At 41.4% G+C, this 17,510-nt stretch overlaps 1 protein-coding gene across 2 annotated transcripts in view; it reads right to left on the bottom strand.

The window, feature by feature from the left end:
* LOC113581523 (hepatocyte growth factor receptor) overlaps positions 1-16,452 on the bottom strand; it is a 38,983-nt gene extending 22,531 nt beyond the window's left edge. Inside the window, exons 1-4 of one of the 2 annotated variants that reach the window (XM_035531909.2) lie at positions 16,257-16,451; positions 15,608-15,723; positions 14,044-15,219; positions 5,303-5,482 (exon numbers count right to left, since the gene is read on the bottom strand). In XM_035531909.2, the coding sequence (XP_035387802.1) occupies positions 5,303-5,482; positions 14,044-15,210 (1,347 nt within the window). In that variant the 5' untranslated portion in view covers positions 15,211-15,219; positions 15,608-15,723; positions 16,257-16,451. Of the gene's footprint in view, positions 1-5,302; positions 5,483-14,043; positions 15,220-15,607; positions 15,724-16,256 lie in introns of both variants that reach the window. The other variant, XM_081699175.1, reaches the window with a different exon arrangement.
* Between the last annotated feature and the right edge of the window lie 1,058 nt (positions 16,453-17,510).

The following is a 17,510-nucleotide window of genomic DNA, read 5'->3' as shown; positions in this document are numbered from 1 at the left end:
ATTTAAGGCCTTTTTTTGTGGATAGTGACATTTTTCTAATGCATTAATGAGGTAAGTGGCTATGCATGGCTTTGCGATGCATCCCTTGTTTGGAATGGCTAGCAGAATTTCTTTCCTATTTTTAGGTAACACCTGTAGGTAACATTACTGACATTCAGGGTGAAGGTAGTATCTAATTCTTTGTCATTTTCAGGCTTAAAATGAATGTTCAGTTTATCACAGGCCACTTCAGAAATGTTCTTTTGTCAGAGCAGGTTATAAATCGTCAAATTACAGGCTGTGTCTGGAACTGTCCTCAGGACATTATCAGAATCAAAAGGTAGTGGAATCCAGAGGCAGCGACATTGTGAAGGGACAAGTTCCGCGTGCCAGAGATCATGTAAGAACTTCTGTTTGCCTCTCTTTCAGGGGAAGGTGACAGATTGAAGCAGCGTGTGGGAGCAGACAAAGGTGGCAGCCTCAGGCGAGAGAGCACGTAAAGAGCGCTGCTGCTGTGGCATGCTGGGAGGTGCCAGAGCGCCGGCTCCATCCGCACACACCTGGACTAAAATGTATCATCCATGGTCAGGCTGCAATTACAGGCCTCTAAGATAGCCTGGGTCTGAATAGGGTATTACAGTGTGCGATCCATTAATGATACCTGGATCTGCGGTTTAACACACCGTTCTTTTATATCTTATATTTTAAATCTTTATTACACTGAGGTAAGATATTATACACCTATGACATATCATCTATCATCACAAACCACATAACTTCATAACGCTTTGCACTATTTCATGGTACTGGTCATGGTACCCTACATAATCTATAAGGATGTAAAAGTTATTCATTCTTTTTTTTTAGATGAACAGACAAACATATTGCACCTGGTCATCATTTAACAGAAATGAAGCAGCCGTGTGTGAAAAATGAAGTACACCTCATGAATCAATAGCTTGTAGAACCACCTTTAACAGGAACTGCCCTGTTTCATGAGCTAATTTTAGGTTATCTTTAGCTGTTGGACAGATGGCCTCACATTTGAATACTTTGGTATACAGAGGAGTTCATGGTCGACTCACTGACTGCAAGGAGCCCAGATCCTGTGGCTGCAAAATCCAAGTTGGTATGAGGTGTTTGTGATGATATGTTGTTTTTGATTTTCACCAAAAATGGAGCTGTGAATTATGGCCAAACCACTTTGGTCTCGTGTGTCCAAAGGACATAGCTCCAGGAATCTTGTGGTTTGCTCAGATGCAACTTGGCAAACTTAAGATGTGACATGTTCTTTTTATAAAAGAAGGGGCTTTCTCCTGGCAACCCTTCCAAAAAAGCCATGCTTATGCACGCTTCTTCTAATTGTACTGTCATCATGAACTTGAACATTCAACATGCTAACTGAGGCCTGTAGATTCTGAGATGAAGCTCTTTGGGTTTTTTTTTTCTCTGAGCATTGCACAGTCTGACCTTGGGATGAATTTGCTGGGAATTCTACTCCTGGTAAGACTGGCAACCATCTTGCATGTTTTCCACTTGTGAATAATCTTTCTCACTGTAAAATGATGGACTTTAAATAGTTTGTAAATGGCCTTATAAACCCTTCCCAGATTGATGGGCAACAACAAGTGCTTCTCCAAGGTCGTTGTTGATGTCTTTCCTCCTTGGCATGGTGTTAACACCCCAATGTTCCTGACCAGCACACTGCCAAAACCACTACCTTTTTAGAGGTGGTCACACTTGCTGATGATCATTTAATCAAGGCCATTTGATTAGCAGCATCTGGCTGTTACTCACCCTTTTAATGCCTATGGAAGCAGTATTGGTGTACTGCTCTTTTATTTTTTCCCACAATGCTTGTGCATTTCAGTCTAGTTTTTGTTAAATAAATAATGACACAGTATAATGTGTCATGTTGTTCATCTGAGGTTGCATTTTTTTATTCCAATCTAACCAACAGAAAATGATTCAAACATAGGACACACTGTTGTACTGGAGTAAGAAAAAACTTATATAGAAAGACAAAGATCATAGAGGTTTATGTGCAGCAAATATGAAAGACTAGTATTATATACATCAGCTTCAATATCTAGTTAAATTGAGAGAAGGAAATTATTACCATAACCTTGGCTTCCCATAAACAGTAAAAATGTTGATTGTAGTTCTACCATTTCTCAGTAAAAACATAAAACAACACAAGTGCTTTAAAACCTTATCAATCTATCTCTTTCCCAATGCAACAGCTCAGACAGCCTGGTGGAAAGTTTTGAGATAACACATATATATGCCCACACGACATAACAGATTTCAGAGTTAATAAGCCATCACGTATTTTTAACAAATGGAATGTCTTAGGCATCACACACCTAGAGTTGCTCAATAAGAGCAACATTTAAGACTCTCCAAGAAATAATCCAATTAATGGCAAGAAGGAAAATCAGTACTTAGAATTTAATCAATTAAAAATCATTTTAAAAACAAAAATGAATAGACAATAATCTAAAACCACTCCCATTTATCAACAGTATAAACAAATATAGTACAAGGGACTCATCTCTAAATTATATGTACTTTTATATACTGTAGACACAACTATATCTCTTCCAGTTAATAAGTGGGTGAATAGATGTAAATATTAACACTTTACACAAAACTCTGTAAAAAAAAAAAAAAAACTTCCAGAATTATCAGAAATGATCCATAGCAAAAAAAAACAACAACCCAAAACAATATCATTGAACTGGAAAAACAACAATCTCACTAAAATGTAGTGGACAAACCTACTAACAGACCATGCAGTTCATGAACATAAATCTGAGGAACCCAGAATCAAAACAGCAAAATTCAAGGAAATGTTCAATGTTTAAATATCTGTCTGTAATTCATTGCCTCTCCTTTACTTCCTTACCAACAGAAAACCTAGGATACAAACAGTAGCCACATTCAAAAATACAATAGCAAAATTCAAACATTCTCACTCCTGTTAAAATTAATACCTGCAATACTCGTTTCAATTTTTTTCTCTCCATTTTCCCTTTCCTCCTGTCCTGTTTTTGTTGGAGTTGTGTAGTGGTATGGGTGAAAATCTGGGGAATTCTGGGTGAGTACAATGATGAATGTTGTTTATACATATGTACAAGTATATGAATATTAAAAATGTAAAATAAGAAGTTGAGAGGGGTGTTGAGAGGTAAACGGGCCAAATGGCTTGGGATTAGGAAAGAAAGAAACACAGTAACTTTGTGGTAAATTGACTGGGTCATGTGGAGTGCATTTCAGGTCTATATTTGGTACGTTAGAGAGAAAATCTGTAAATGAGATTGGTTTTGCTGTGTGTATGGCACCTTTGTAGTAAGACGCGAAAAGTCCAGCGGAACAAATGTACTGTTATGATCAAATTTACTGGCTCTCATTTTGACATCATCTTCTGAAGGTATGATGCGAGATGCAGTTTAACCAAACAGATGAAAAATAATACTGTTTAGAAAAGGGGAGGCGTACTGATGAAAGCTAAATGATATAAAGTCTGCTTATACAGATATATGAGTAGGAAACATCCACATTCTTTTACTGCCCATGTGGCTTTCACAAATGCCCAGTATAGCCTGGAGTAGTTGCATTTTTACATCTTTTTCTGTCATGTGTATGAAGAGTCTACAGTTTGAATAAAGCCTTGTAAAATCATCAAAGCAACTAAAAGAAATCTCTGCTTCACCACAGTGCAGTCGTGATTCTCCACATCATAAAAACAAAGACACAGCTAAACTAAGCCTAGATGATTCAGAAAGTGCTCATAAATGAGGAGTTGAGGAAAGTTGAGGGGAGTAACACATGAAGCACAGAGCTAATGACCAAGCAAACGGCAGTTTATTGTGGCTTATAAGTGAAGTCTTGATCACAAATACAAGGTTGGGGGTTAAACCTTTCACATTCTCATTCTGAGAGTGAAAGGAAAGGACTCTCTTCTTTCCGCCCTCTCTGATGGTTTTAAAGGGACAAATGGGCATTCTAAGAAAATACAAGGACGTGTTGGTGAAGCGCAGTTCTTACCATTAATGCGCTTCAGCCTCTCCACTGTTTCTGTGCAGCTGTCACCCTCTCTTCACTGCTCATTTCTCACTCTTATCCTAACACTGTGGTCCTCAATCTCTGTCCTGCCCTGTTTACAAAGTTTCTCAGCTACTTTACGACTTATATGAAATATATGAAACCTTATATGCATGTGTGTGTGTGTGTTTGTGAATGAAATGAAAACCTTGCATGGTGAACTTATAAATTAAAATACATATGTGGCATCTTGTTTGAGACTACGATTCTAAGAGATTCCAAGAGAGTGCAAATATCTCTCTTGCAAAGAGGAGATATTAAAAGCAGTTGGGGACTAAAAAAATAACTGGGGCTTTTTGTAATGAAAGAAATGTATATCAAACACAGGCACACAGTTGAATGTACTCTGATAAGCAACCACATGTGTTGGAACAGATGTATGACGTAAAATCTGGTAAAGGTCAAAAGGCTTGTGTTCTCCAACCTGGCCTGGCACCTGCAGCTTCATTCTCCCAGGCCATTTTCACTGGTCACGGACTCACATCCTGCCCGTTTACACAACATGCACAATGAAGCAGGGAAACGCTGCGGACCAATGCACACTTCTGCCAGACGTGTTTGGAGTGCTTCTGGGTTTTACGGGCTGTAAACTGTAAATGATGTTGATGATTTATTTTGTACTGTTGATTTTCAAAGTAACTAGTGTCCAAGTAAGTGTGTTATCTATTTTTAAGTGTAACCTGACACTCACGGATAAGCTCATTGCTGAACTCATATATGAATATATGTGGCTTGGTGGTTAGCACATTTGCCTCTCAGTGCTAGGGTTCGAGTCCCTATCTGGGTGGAGTTTCCATGTTCTGTCTGTGTGGGTTTCCTCTGGGGTCTCTGGTTTAATCCCGAGGTCCAAAAACTTGGAGCTTGATTGTTCTGTATGAATGTGGCATGTGTGACTGTGTGCGTGTATGTCCAGTGATGGCTGGTGCTCTGTCCTGGTCTGAACTTCCTCCCCTTCCTCTGCACCTGGTGCAGTTCCCCAGGGGGCTGTGGTTTCTGTTAGAGAGTACACTGTGTGCAAATTGGCTGCTGCTTCTCATTGAGTGTTGGTAAAATCTGACATCTGTAAACTGTCCTTGAGTCTGAGAAAGGTGCTATATAAATGTTAATAATAATGAATGAAAAGTTAATTTGTTTAACTCTCCAAAAGGTAAACTGAGCCCTAGACCAAGGCTTGTTTGTTATAAAACTAAATCACCCATTATTCTTTGTTTCTCACCTGGATGACCCTCCCATCTGCAGTTCCAAGGGTAGCCACCGTGTGATCCTGTATGGGCATTGCAGAGATGGAGGTCAGGAGAACGTTCCGGAAACGGCCACTGAACCAGTCCTCAGGTGGGCGGGTCCTTGTAACCTCCAGCCTGTAGCCCTTCTCGTGTTTTCCACAGCCAAAGGAGGTCTTAAAAAAACAACATTTAAAAAAACTTTAAAAAACAACATTTATTACACACTCATTTGTTATTCGCTGTGACTATTCAGCAAACAGTAACAATTCTGAATATCATGGTATAGGTGTTATCTATTAAAAAAAAAAATCTAATGGATCTAATGGAGTTGTGTACATGACATAGCTGCACAAGTGTTATCATTGTCATCCCCTTGTGCCAAGTGAATTTCATAGTTAAAACTACTTTAGGAAAAAGGGACTTATACCATACACTGAAAACATTTATTGAAGCTCAACATCTACTGGTTCCAATAGGCCAGAGCATAACGGAGGTTGGCCATTTGTCTTCTCCCATCAAGCTCAGATCGTCCCTGCCACATTCAGACGGCTGCGCTCCCAGATGGCAGGAATTCATGAGAAACTGGTTGGAATGCGGAGCACTCCTGCTGCTCCTCTAGAATGTTCGCTCAGTCCAGCTCTTTTTGGCTGTGATCGCCACAACTTGTGGGCCTTGGTGGCTGGTCTAGTGCTTCCTGCAACATGGTGGGGAGACTTGAAGCAGTCTGGTCTTTGGCAGCATACACTAAGTGGATTTTGAAATAAATGGAATGTTAGTTCGGCTGTTCCAACTAGAACTTAAATGTTCATGTTTACTTTGTAAGACTCTTTGGTTAAGATCTCAGGGACAAGGCCCCAGAAGGAAGGCCAAGGAGTTATCACTAATTAATATAACTGGGCCCTATCACTAAAGGCCATGACTAAAGGGCTGAACCAAGTACAGGGAGCAGGTGGCTAATGGTTTACAGAGAAATCAAACCAGCTCTTCACAGCTCAAACAGCTCAGAGGAGCACAAGAAATACATTCACACCAGGCTAGTCAGGCGGGTGTGAGAAGGAGAGACAGTTTCAGTACGGGGCAGCAGTACTTACACCACCAATCCCACAACTCTTTTCAGAGGATCTTCCATGCTGAGTAACACACATGAGTCACAGCCAGGACTGCCCTCAAAGCAAAACACACAACTTCATTTGAAAGGGGAGCTTTGAAGCTCCAGAGAACCACACAGCCAGGTGATAAATCAGGTGGCTCTCTATCCATCTTCAGAGAAGGGTATTTAACCAGATACATCATGGTGAAAAGGCCTGATTACATCTTGAATTAACATGCATTTCATCTCTGGATCATATCTGGATACATCTTGCATTAACATGTGTTTCATCTCTGGACTGTATCGGCAACACTACTGTCCAGAGCACAGAGAGAGGGCACGAGAAAGAAGTCAGCACTTGGCAGATGTATTTCCAGTTACGTAATTCTACGCAGATAAGAAACACATTTACACTTATATTAAATGTGGTCAAGATCCATCTCTGACCACCTAAGAATGTGGTTTGAGTGATCTGATCGTAATCCGATCACAAAGCATCCTGGGGATATTTACCCCTGGCTTTTCATGGGGCCAAATGAAATCCGAACGTGATGCGATCACCAAACATGCACATTAATGCAAGGTGGAGACAGCCTCAAAGAGATGGAGGAATGTGGCCAGGTGTGATATGAAGTGGAGACATATGACAGAGGAAGCACGGGGGAGACAGACAAACTGCTCTGATGTGTCTTCAGCCTCATCAGTTTTGCTTTGTGCACTTATACAAAACAGCTGCTGATCCGTCATACAGCAAGAGCACTGCTGCTGTGCTGTTTCAAATAGAGCAGAATGGAGCAGACCTCCATTCAAGACTCTCTGAAGTTTGGCCTATCACCATCTGAGACCTCCCCAAGATGACACACCTGCCTTAAGGCTAGAAACAAGGTTTAGAGGGGATTATGTTCATACCCTGTAAACATAACATTTATTGTTTAGTTAGAAATGAAAATCAAAGGAATTGAATGAGGACAAAAAAACACCCCATGTGTATTCCTTTCTCTGCAAGAATGAAGACCAGGAGAAAAATGTTGTGTTTTGACAGACTGCAGCAGACATTATACTGTGCCTTTCACCACTGGCCCACAGTCAGGCTTAGGGCCAGAGATCTTGATGTCACTGACATGAGGTCCTAACATGAGGTTATGCACACTTTATCTGTAACCTCATCTTACACTCAAGTCTCTCTCTCCTACACCGTTTCCAAACTACAGATCAGGGTTTGTTGGAGTGAGCATCATATTTAGCATAAGTCAATTAGGACCGATACACAAAAAAGCCATAAGATTATTACCACTGTGGCCTCCTCCTCCCCTTTACTGACAACTGCTTTTTTGACTTTCAAGTCTATAAAATCCTGTCCTGAAGCAATGTGTTCTTACTGTGATAATACTGTGAAAAAACTAGAGCTGTGGTAAAGCTAAGGTACAAACCGAGCTCTGGTTTAACTTTTAAAGCTGCTTGCATTGTGTTCAGCACAATGACGTGTACTAGGGTTACCAAGACTCACCTTGGGTGTTCTACAGCTTCATGACCCAAAATGAGTGTAAGGAGATCTGCCAACCAAAAAGTCACCGCCACATGTTCAGTGCTCACCCTCGGGCTCAGGTACAGTGCAGTGGGTCTTCCTAGTCATGCACAAGGCTGGGTGCCTTCTGGGATGAGTTGGACTCAACACTCCGGCCCATCAGCTGCCCTCTGACTGAAATACCATAGCCTTTGACCCCATGTAGCATGTGCAGTCCACTCTTCTGTGAAGATGTGTTTATACCAGTGAGTGTAGTATTAGCTCTTGTTTACCCATTTAAATGGAAGGGGGTTTCTTAAAGATGTATAGTAAACATTTTGTAAAGCACCCCGCAGAGCAACCAGACTCTGGTGTTGTTAGGTTTCTTAGATTAGTGGGACATTGGGGATCAGCAGTGCGGCGTGGGTAATTAGAGACCCTCGCTATAATGTCGGATTAGAGCCCAGCACCATACAGGGGGTGGGACCTTTCAGGCCTATAGTGGGAGGTTGTTATAGGGGGTGTGATCACTAAGGCCAATCAAGGGAGGTTGTTATGACTTTTACAGACAACATAATAAAGCCAGTTCTACACATCTCTCCTTGCTTTTGCTTAACATTAGCATCTATCATTATATATATATATATTCTCCACTTAATAACAACCAGCATAACCCCGGGATTTTGTGTTGAATTTTGTTGCCTGTAGGAGTTGCTTTCAACCCCCCACATTATATATTGAATAATGGCATTATATTATATATTTCTTTTACCATGTTGAGGTTTCTTTTCTACTTACTGACAAAGACACTTGTTAATTTATAAAATCTGCAAAACATTTATAGAAGGTACTCCTAAGCCTTGAACGTCTGTCCAATTTGAGTAGCACACTAGCGAAATTGAATAACTTACTGACAGAACCATTACATAACACAGCTATTCTCTGGATTACTGTTTCAGCGTGGCTCTATTTAAAGCTTTAGTGGAAAATACCCATTTATTATAGCTGTCAAGAAGAGGCAATGTTAAAGGATTCCTCCCTACCACCACCATGTTTGTAAAGGCACCCAGTACATGCAAGGGTCAATATGATTAAAGGACAAGAAGCAAAACCCTGGAATTAGAACAGCATCACATCTGATTAACTTAAAACCAGAATGTAATGAGGAAAAGAGACCACAGCCTCTGGCTGTAATCTTCTACAATGGGAGACAAGGCAAGTGCTTGAGTTTTCTCTTTAGTGCCAGCACTATTTTAAGGATTTCTGATGCGAGTAAATTGGTTAATCACTGTTTAAAGCAGCACTTACTGGGGAATCTGGTGAGTGGGCAGAAACTGAGGGACAAGTTGGATGAGACCTGGCAGGATTTCCTGCTCCTGTTGTCTGCTTATTTTGACCCGACACCAGGGGTGTTTCCCAGAGGGCACTGCTTGATCTGCTCCCGTGAGGGAGCCATCCATCCCTGCATCCTGCACTGCAGAGTACACTGATTGTATGACCTATGAAGAAGCTACCACCCTGGGGTCCTATGTATTGGTAGTCTTGGCACTGGACCTGGAGGAAGCAAGGCCACATGAATTCCTGGACCTCCATCTGCTGCCTTCTTGGACCCTTCAGGCACCTTCAAAGCTTCTAGCCTGGCTCCTGTACCAGTTTCTGTTCCTGTCCTGTCTTTTGGTCCATTCCTAGCTCGTCCTGATTCCAGCCACAGCTTTAGTTCCAGCTCTTGCTACTGTGCTCTTCCCAGGTTGGGTTCCTGTCCTTTCTCCAGTCGAAGCTCCTGATTGGGTAAGGAGAGAATTGGTCCTGCTTTGACTCCCAGACCATTTCCTGATCGTGCCCATTGTCTTGTTCCTGGCCTAATCTCTGGTCTAGCCCAGGGGTGTGGATATCTGATCCTGTTCCTCTCCTGGTACCACCAATGGCCAGCTTCTGTACCACCGGCCCTGTTCCATGCCTGTGATGACTGTATCCTATAGGACCACTGACTGTCTCCATCCAGCCCTTGGGACCAGGGCCCATGTTTGTCACATCGCAATTCGGGAGCAGTAGATTTGTTATTGTTTTGTTCGCCCTGTCTCATGCTTTAAAGTCTTTGATTTTTTTTTATCGTCCTGTGTGTGTGTGTGTATGTACCTGTATGTGTGTATATATATTTTCCTGTCTTCATGGTGAAATATTGTTGCTTTCAATTTCCTGTTACACTTTGTGGTTATGTTCCCAGTCTTCTTTCAGTCAATATGTTCTCCAAACAGAGCAAAGAGGAAACAATCAAATATGACTGTAAAGTGTGAAGCATAAAATTGCCAAAAACAGTAGAATATTGTACAAAGTTTTATACATGTAAAATACTCAGAACAGGCACCAAATGCCATGCTTTTTGTCTGGGGATTTCATGCGAATAAGGCATCATTAAACCACATCTGTTAGTTTTCTGTCTTTGAAAGTAAGGACAAAGATTCAGACTACTTTGGAACAAATGCTCTGATTTGAAAACCCTGAATTAAATAAAACAGCAAATGTCTCTGTTTTCAGTTTAGTTCAGTTTACATGTCCTTATAAGAAGGGTATGGTCATAATCATAGTTCAGAAACACTGGACTACTCAGTGAACAGCAGGCAAATGTGGCTGCAATTTCAGAAGCAGCAAAATGGTTACATGCCCTGGTCTCACTGAAGATAAAAGAATATACAGGCCCAAAGCATACCGATGTTGCATGACACCTCTGATTCATTCCTTGAGCTAACAAAACAAGGTCTTTGCATCCACAAGTTAGGGTATCAGGTAAAGCTAGTTCCCTTTTACAGAATGATGTGAATTAGCTGGGTCTGTTGAGTGAGCTGAGTGGCACCCTGAGGCAGTGCTGAAAAAACTATTATTTGCCTTATGTGTGTACTCAGGAGCTGATAAAAGTGAATGTCATTGGGCAGTCCAAGCCTCTCCATTCCTTAAGTACACATTCATTTACACAGACTCCAACAACCCTGATGTGTGGGTTTCAACGTCAACCCAAAATCAAACCAGCATTCATTAAGCCAGTGGAGTAGGAAATGTGAAAACAAGTTAAAAATGATTCCCGTTAAAGTGTGGTCAGCTCCTTTTAAAAAGCAATGCCACTGCTGGATGTCTTTCATTTGTACCTAATAACTAGTAAGATCCTGAAAATAGGCATCATTATTGCCAGTCCCCTTGTGATGTCCTGGGGGAGCCGACAGAGGCCAACCAGCTTGAGGTCATGTACTGCTTCAGGGGGTTTTGTGACCGAGACACATGCAAAGAGCAGAGTTAAATTGATTGCAGGGAGAGGCACTGTATTATTATTATTATTATTATTATTATTATTATTATTATTATGCCCTGTGTGTGTGTGTGTGTGTGTGTGTGTTTGTGTGTGTGTGTGTGTGTGTGTGTGTGAGAGAGAGAGAGAGGGAGAAACAGATGATTTTGTTTTGGTGAAACCCACAATCTATGAAAGCAGGAAATTACCACAAGGAGGCAATGGAAAGCATAAAGTCAGTGACTCAAGATTATTAAAAAAAACCTCATCTGACACTTTACACATGTACCTGAGCTGGGCCTCCTAAACACTGATGAGAATCCAGTGCTGGAAGGCAGTATAAAGCACCTGGATGGAGAGCCACAAAAGGGGCGTGACTTTTACCTGCACATAAACAGAGCATGAGTTCCTCTTCAGCTAACAGCATGCCAAGAGAGGAAGCAATAGACACGATAAATAATGAACAGAAGGCTGGAGTGCTACCTGGCTGCACTCCTTCAGACAACAGATTGCAAGCACAGACAAAGATTTCAGTTACAGCTCTGTCCTTATCAGCTTTATGGAACCTTGTACCCACCCCTTCATACAAACACTCGCATGTTGCCTGCGTTTTGATCAAATCTAACTTTGGAACTTCCCCTGCCGTTATTTATCCCAAACCCAAATAAGTAAGATTGTAGCCAGCCAGTAGTTAATGTGAAGCCAGCAGAATGGAGCCAGGAGAGTGAGTGGACCCCACCCTGAAGATGCAGGCTGGGCTGTGATAGGAGCAGAGAGCGCTCCCTGCACCTGGGCACCAGCTGCCCACACTCCTCCTGCTCCTCTTATGGTCCAGTGTCACGCAGGGGTGTCTGTCAGGGCAGAGCTCTAACACCAGCTCACTGCAGGCGCCAGACGCTGTGAGAAAACAGATAACTACCTGCTTTCCTGCATAGTGCTACCAGACAATGGTGTGTACGTTTGCATTTAAGTATGTCTGTATTTGCCCACAGAAAGTGGTTTCCATGCAAAGACAATTGTAATAAATAAATCATATATGGACCGTATTCATGATGAAGAGACAGAAGCAATACTTTGGTATTGTTTGTACTATGGCAAAATCAATTAGGTCTCAGATTCAATTCAAAAGCAATCAGCATTTATTAGTTATTTCACAAATCAATTATAATGAAATGATTATTCTGGTGTTAGTATTTTTATTTATTTTTATCACTTTTAGCCACAAGTGTCCCCCTCAGTATGCAAGAGTCAAAGCTAGAAGCTGTTTGGTGCAATTTAATTTTTACAGTACCACAGCTCACCTCAATTACTCCACAAATCAGGGATCTTAAATGAACACTGCTGAGAAAAGACACATTGTGGTGTTGGAGGCTCTGTCAGGAATCTTGTGTGGAAAGATGTTTCTTGTTTTATAAGTCACTGAGAATTTATCCTTGTGCTTGTGCTATGACTTGGCACCCATATTATTTAATAGAACACAACCCCCCAGAGTGACACTTATATGCATTTTACAGGAACCAGGTCCAGACTCTCATGAGTTTCTGATCCTTTCGGCAGCAGAGTGCTAAGAAGGAGAGAGCCCAAGTAGGATATGCTACAGAACCAAAAACCCTCATATAAAAAACTGGAACAGAAGCTTCTTTAGACACTAGATTAAAGTAATGCCTGAATTTGTCCATTTACATGTTTTCTTAATTTCGTTTCTAAATATCAACCTCAAAAATGAACATTACTATAACAATGAACAGACCCATACATATACATACAGGCTATCGAGTTTTTGGCATGGTACATCCCATGGTACAATGAAAGCTGAAGATGACTTAAGAAGCTGAGCGGATTCAGGACAAATGACATTGTTTAAAAAAAGAGGAGACGCAGAACAATAATATTTAAGGTGGCCGAGTGGAGCCTGGGGCTTTTCTGATGTGATGAATTAGGAGCACTTTGTAAATTTGGACAGATCAAGTACAAGGGCACCAAAGAACTGTAACAGATGATGAAGCAGGCGGCATGGAACAGTCAGTGGAAGAGGGAAACAATTTTCACCCTGTCACCATATGAACTGTTAAACCAACCAATCCAAAGACTGTCAGACACAAAAGACACCTGTTGGGTATCCCATAGCAGCGGTACAGATAAGAGCTAAAACAGATTTAGATGGCTCACGAATACTCATTCTTAGACAAGAATTTCAAAAGTGCTCGACATTAGGCTGAGGACAAATATATCCTCAGTTATTGAGGAGTACTAGAAATCCTTCCTAAAGTGTATCAGCAGTGGCTGATTTTCCACCAGGCTATTCTTCTGTCAACATTAACCACAGCTATCAAAGTTATGCATGCTATGCCATTACAAGGCCAAGACTCAATATCTCTGTATGCTCCTTATAAGCCATTCCTGTGTAGTTATGCAGTTTGTGGTAGAATATGTGCATACTAGTTAAGTTGTATAATGCTGTTCTGCAATGAACTCAAATAAGCAATAACCCTGAATTTATTCACAGGCCCTTTAGGGAGTCATCATCAGTTAAGTTCATGTCATTATTGATCGCCATTATTTACTGACTGATCCAATCCATGCTGATGAATGAGAGAGGCAGGCACCTCAATGATTTAGAACCAAGCAAGAACAAGAGGAGGAGGCTGGTGTCAGATCTGCCTCACAGAGCTTTCAAATACAGAGAATGCTCTTTCTGGGATGCCAGCCACCTATAGTTTCTGTTTTTAATTTATTGCTCACTTGAGTCTAATTCATACAACCTAGAAACTGAACTTACATTACCTGAATCATTGATTTTCCATTCTGTAAGCTGAAGAAATTTATATCGCCACAGACCTCTACAATCACATGGAGTTCTCACCTGATTGTAGGGTTTCTCCTCAGAGCCAGTAAAGTGGTAGAGCGGCTTGGTATGGCCCTTCTGAATGAAGTCCTTGAAAAAGCTGTTGATTTCAGAAACTGAGATCACACACACTGTAGAACTGGCTGTGGGCTCAGGAGAGTCTGGTTTGCTACGTGCAAATGCAGCAAAAAGCACATCATCTTCTTCCTTCAGATCCATGTCTCTGCGCAGGTCATTTCCGGCTTTGGCCACGTGTGCCGCCTGAAGGATGTTGAACACCACCTGGGTGGAGCGCTTCCTCCTCCCCTTCTCTGAGTAGATGCACTCAAAGGGCATCTCCACGTAGTGCAGAAGCTCCAGGTCGGACGAGCACATGCGGACGATGCGTGTGTGGAAGGCCTTGGACGTGCCACCTTCCCGCTGTACGGTGAGGAAATAGACATATGCGCCACTCTGAAAGGAGTAGATGTAATGCAGGGGATAATTCCCACGCAGCCCAGGGGTCAGGTCCATGTAGGAATGCTCAGAGACAAACTCAAAGCGGTCTTGGGTCTCCCACATCTTCCGTATGGAGATCGTGTGGTGGAGACGTGAAGAGGAAGGTAGAGAGGGGTTGAGAGGCTCTGAATTAGCGACAAAGAACCTCACGACACCACCGACTTCCACGTTTACTATCTGGGTTCCAGCAGGGCCGGCGACATAGCGGCTCCCGTCTTTGTTATGTGAGCCCAGGCAGTTCACCTCAACGTCCAGCTCACCGTCTTCCAGCAAGTGGCGGCTACACACGCCGTTCCCCACTGTCCCACAGCTGAAGAGCTCAGGGTCATAGTAGGTCTCCATCAGCAAAGCCATGCTGGTGTTGTTAGCGTTGGGCGGCTGGTCCCTGCAGCCCTCACAAGCACTGCATCGTGGGCCCTCATGGACAGGTCCAGTTTTATACTCGTGCGTCTTCTTGAGATCCTCTGATAAGGCAGTGAGTTTGTTGGTAGCACCCACATATACGCTTCCATTGAAAACTAGAAGTTTCTGGACAGGTGTATCTGACACAAAATGGGGGAGGTCATAGGTCACAGAGAGATTGAGCTTGGAGATGTCTCTTGGTCCCTTGCACTGCCCTTTGACCTCCCACCATAAAGTTGATAGAGTGACAACAATGCCAGTGATGCCAGTCAGGGTAAGGCTCATTTTGACTGCCTGTAGAGTAAAAGAAAAGCAAAGAAATCATCACGCTTTGTGGCTTTAAGCCAAAGCATATACCATTTTAATAAATCAAATATACACAGCAAAATGAAGCAAATAAAATCAAGTTTTAAAAAAACACAAAGAAAGAAAGAAAGAAAGATCAAACCAAACAAATAAAATCGTTCTCTCACAAAGTACAATAGCAATGAAACCACTAGCTGCTATGACAAATTGAGGTATGTTCCAACGTAACGCTGCACCTGAAATACATGGAAGGTCTGCAGTTCACCACATGGCGCATGCTCAGCCATGGAAAACAAAATGAGTGAATTTCTGAACATCTAAATTGCATTTCCATGGTTCAGTAATAACAGTGGCAGGCCCCGATGATAAAACTTACTGTAGACTTTAGACAGTGCACCCAAGGGAACCGTTGACTCAATTAGGACTGAGAGGTCTGTGGATGCTGTAGAAGTGATTTATCTTCGGTTTAAATGCTTTTCATTTTAAAGGTTCCTCAAAGAGAGAAAGAAAGGGGGGGGGGGTTATGCCTTTGTGGTGTTTTTCAGTGAATTTAATGTAGAAGTGGTATTAAAGTAGGTATACTTTTTCTGAGTTTTAAAATGATAATTTAATAAACAACCTTGTCTTTTTTTAATGCAATGGCCAGTGAACAGAGAATCAGAAAACAGAGGTTTTCTGGTCAAATGCAACCAGTTTGATGTTTCTGCACTGCAGGTGCTCTCGCGAATTATCTTCTGAAACAACTACAGCTTAGCTTCAAAGGAACGAATTCTATCTGCCCCAGCTATCAAAATAATTAAGTTCACAAATAGAGAACCAAATACGAAATCACTTTTCCCACCAAATAACTGTCTTCAAACCTTTTTGACAGATTGGTAACTGCCATATTAACCCCTGAGACTAAAAACCTCAAAAAGTTTAAAATGTGAGTGAAGTAGCCTATTTTGTCAATAGAGGAAAATACGTTTTCCAGTACCTGAACTCAGCTCTCAGTTGTTACCCACGCATGCCATAAATAAGCTTACCTTTTAAAAGGTACCTGTCGCCGACCAGAGCATCAAGTTTCTTTGCTTATTTAGCTAATCAAGTAATCAAGTGCCGTTTGTACGCACGAAGAAATCGTGTACTCCAGAGGACAGTAACCTGTAACAACTGCATCTGGTCAAAATCCAAAAATATCTTAACTGTTTTGTTCGTCAAGAAGCAAGACGAATCTGCGAGAGCTGAGACCGCTTCAGGTGAATGTTTCATTTTCCAGCCATTTGCGTCATTAGCCGTCGAGCGTATGAGTTGAGCATGATTGGTCGAATTGGTTTTAGATGTGGTTTTTCATCTGAGGATTACTACTACTACTGCCACTGCTACTGCCAGTAACAACAACAACAACAACAATAATAATAATAACAATAGTAATAATAATAATAATAATAATAATAATAATAATAATAATAAGAAAAAGAAGAAGAAGAAGAAGAAGAAGAAGAAGAAAAAGAAGAAGAAGAAGAAGAAGAAGAAGAAGAAGAAGAAGAAGAAAATGTGTTTGTTTATTAATTAATTGCCTATATTTGACCTACAATGGGGGCTATCATATTAAGCAGAAAAATATCCACAATTCATTATTCTATAGGAATTACTGTACCACTTAAACATATATATTTTAAATGAAATATAGAACTGGTGTGCGATTTCACATCGATGTTTCGTACATGGTTTCTCATAATTAATTAATTTGCCTTACTGATGTGTTTCTATGTATGTGACTGTTTTCAGATCGCCATTATGAATAGGAAAGTCGAATGGGAACAGGCTGCCCTTGCCACCAGTTTCTCTGCCATTAAGTAATCACCGAACTCCCCGTGTTTGTTTAGTTCAGAAGCTACGGCACGCTTTGCAAGCATAATATGCATTCACTACATCACCTGTTCTTGCTAGATTTTCAAGCAAGTTTTCTCGTTAAAATTAAACACTGAACAAAATTGTGTTATTACAACTCTACAATTAAGCTGTTAAGCCTTGCAAAAACAACAATCTCGTTCTCGATCAAATTCGCTTTGTTATATCGTAGTCCTAAGTCACTGTAAATTCAGGATCATTTCCAGAGCCTTTCAAGCCATTTTACCGCCCTCTCGTGGTGGTACTTGCACACAACACATAGGTTTTGTATGAGGTTCCTTCAGTCTCAAGGTAAATTCTCTGGTGTGACACCAGAAACAGACCTGCCTAAAGGGAAGAATCCTCAGGAGATCTATTCCTCAAGTGGTATTAACTTACTTTCTGAG

The sequence above is a fragment of the Electrophorus electricus genome, chromosome 16, assembly GCF_041902795.1.
Source record: "Electrophorus electricus isolate QZ-2024a chromosome 16, ASM4190279v1, whole genome shotgun sequence".
Taxonomy (NCBI): Eukaryota; Metazoa; Chordata; class Actinopteri; order Gymnotiformes; family Gymnotidae; genus Electrophorus; species Electrophorus electricus.
Note: the sequence above shows the minus strand (reverse complement) of the source record. Positions and strands in the feature narration are given on the sequence as shown.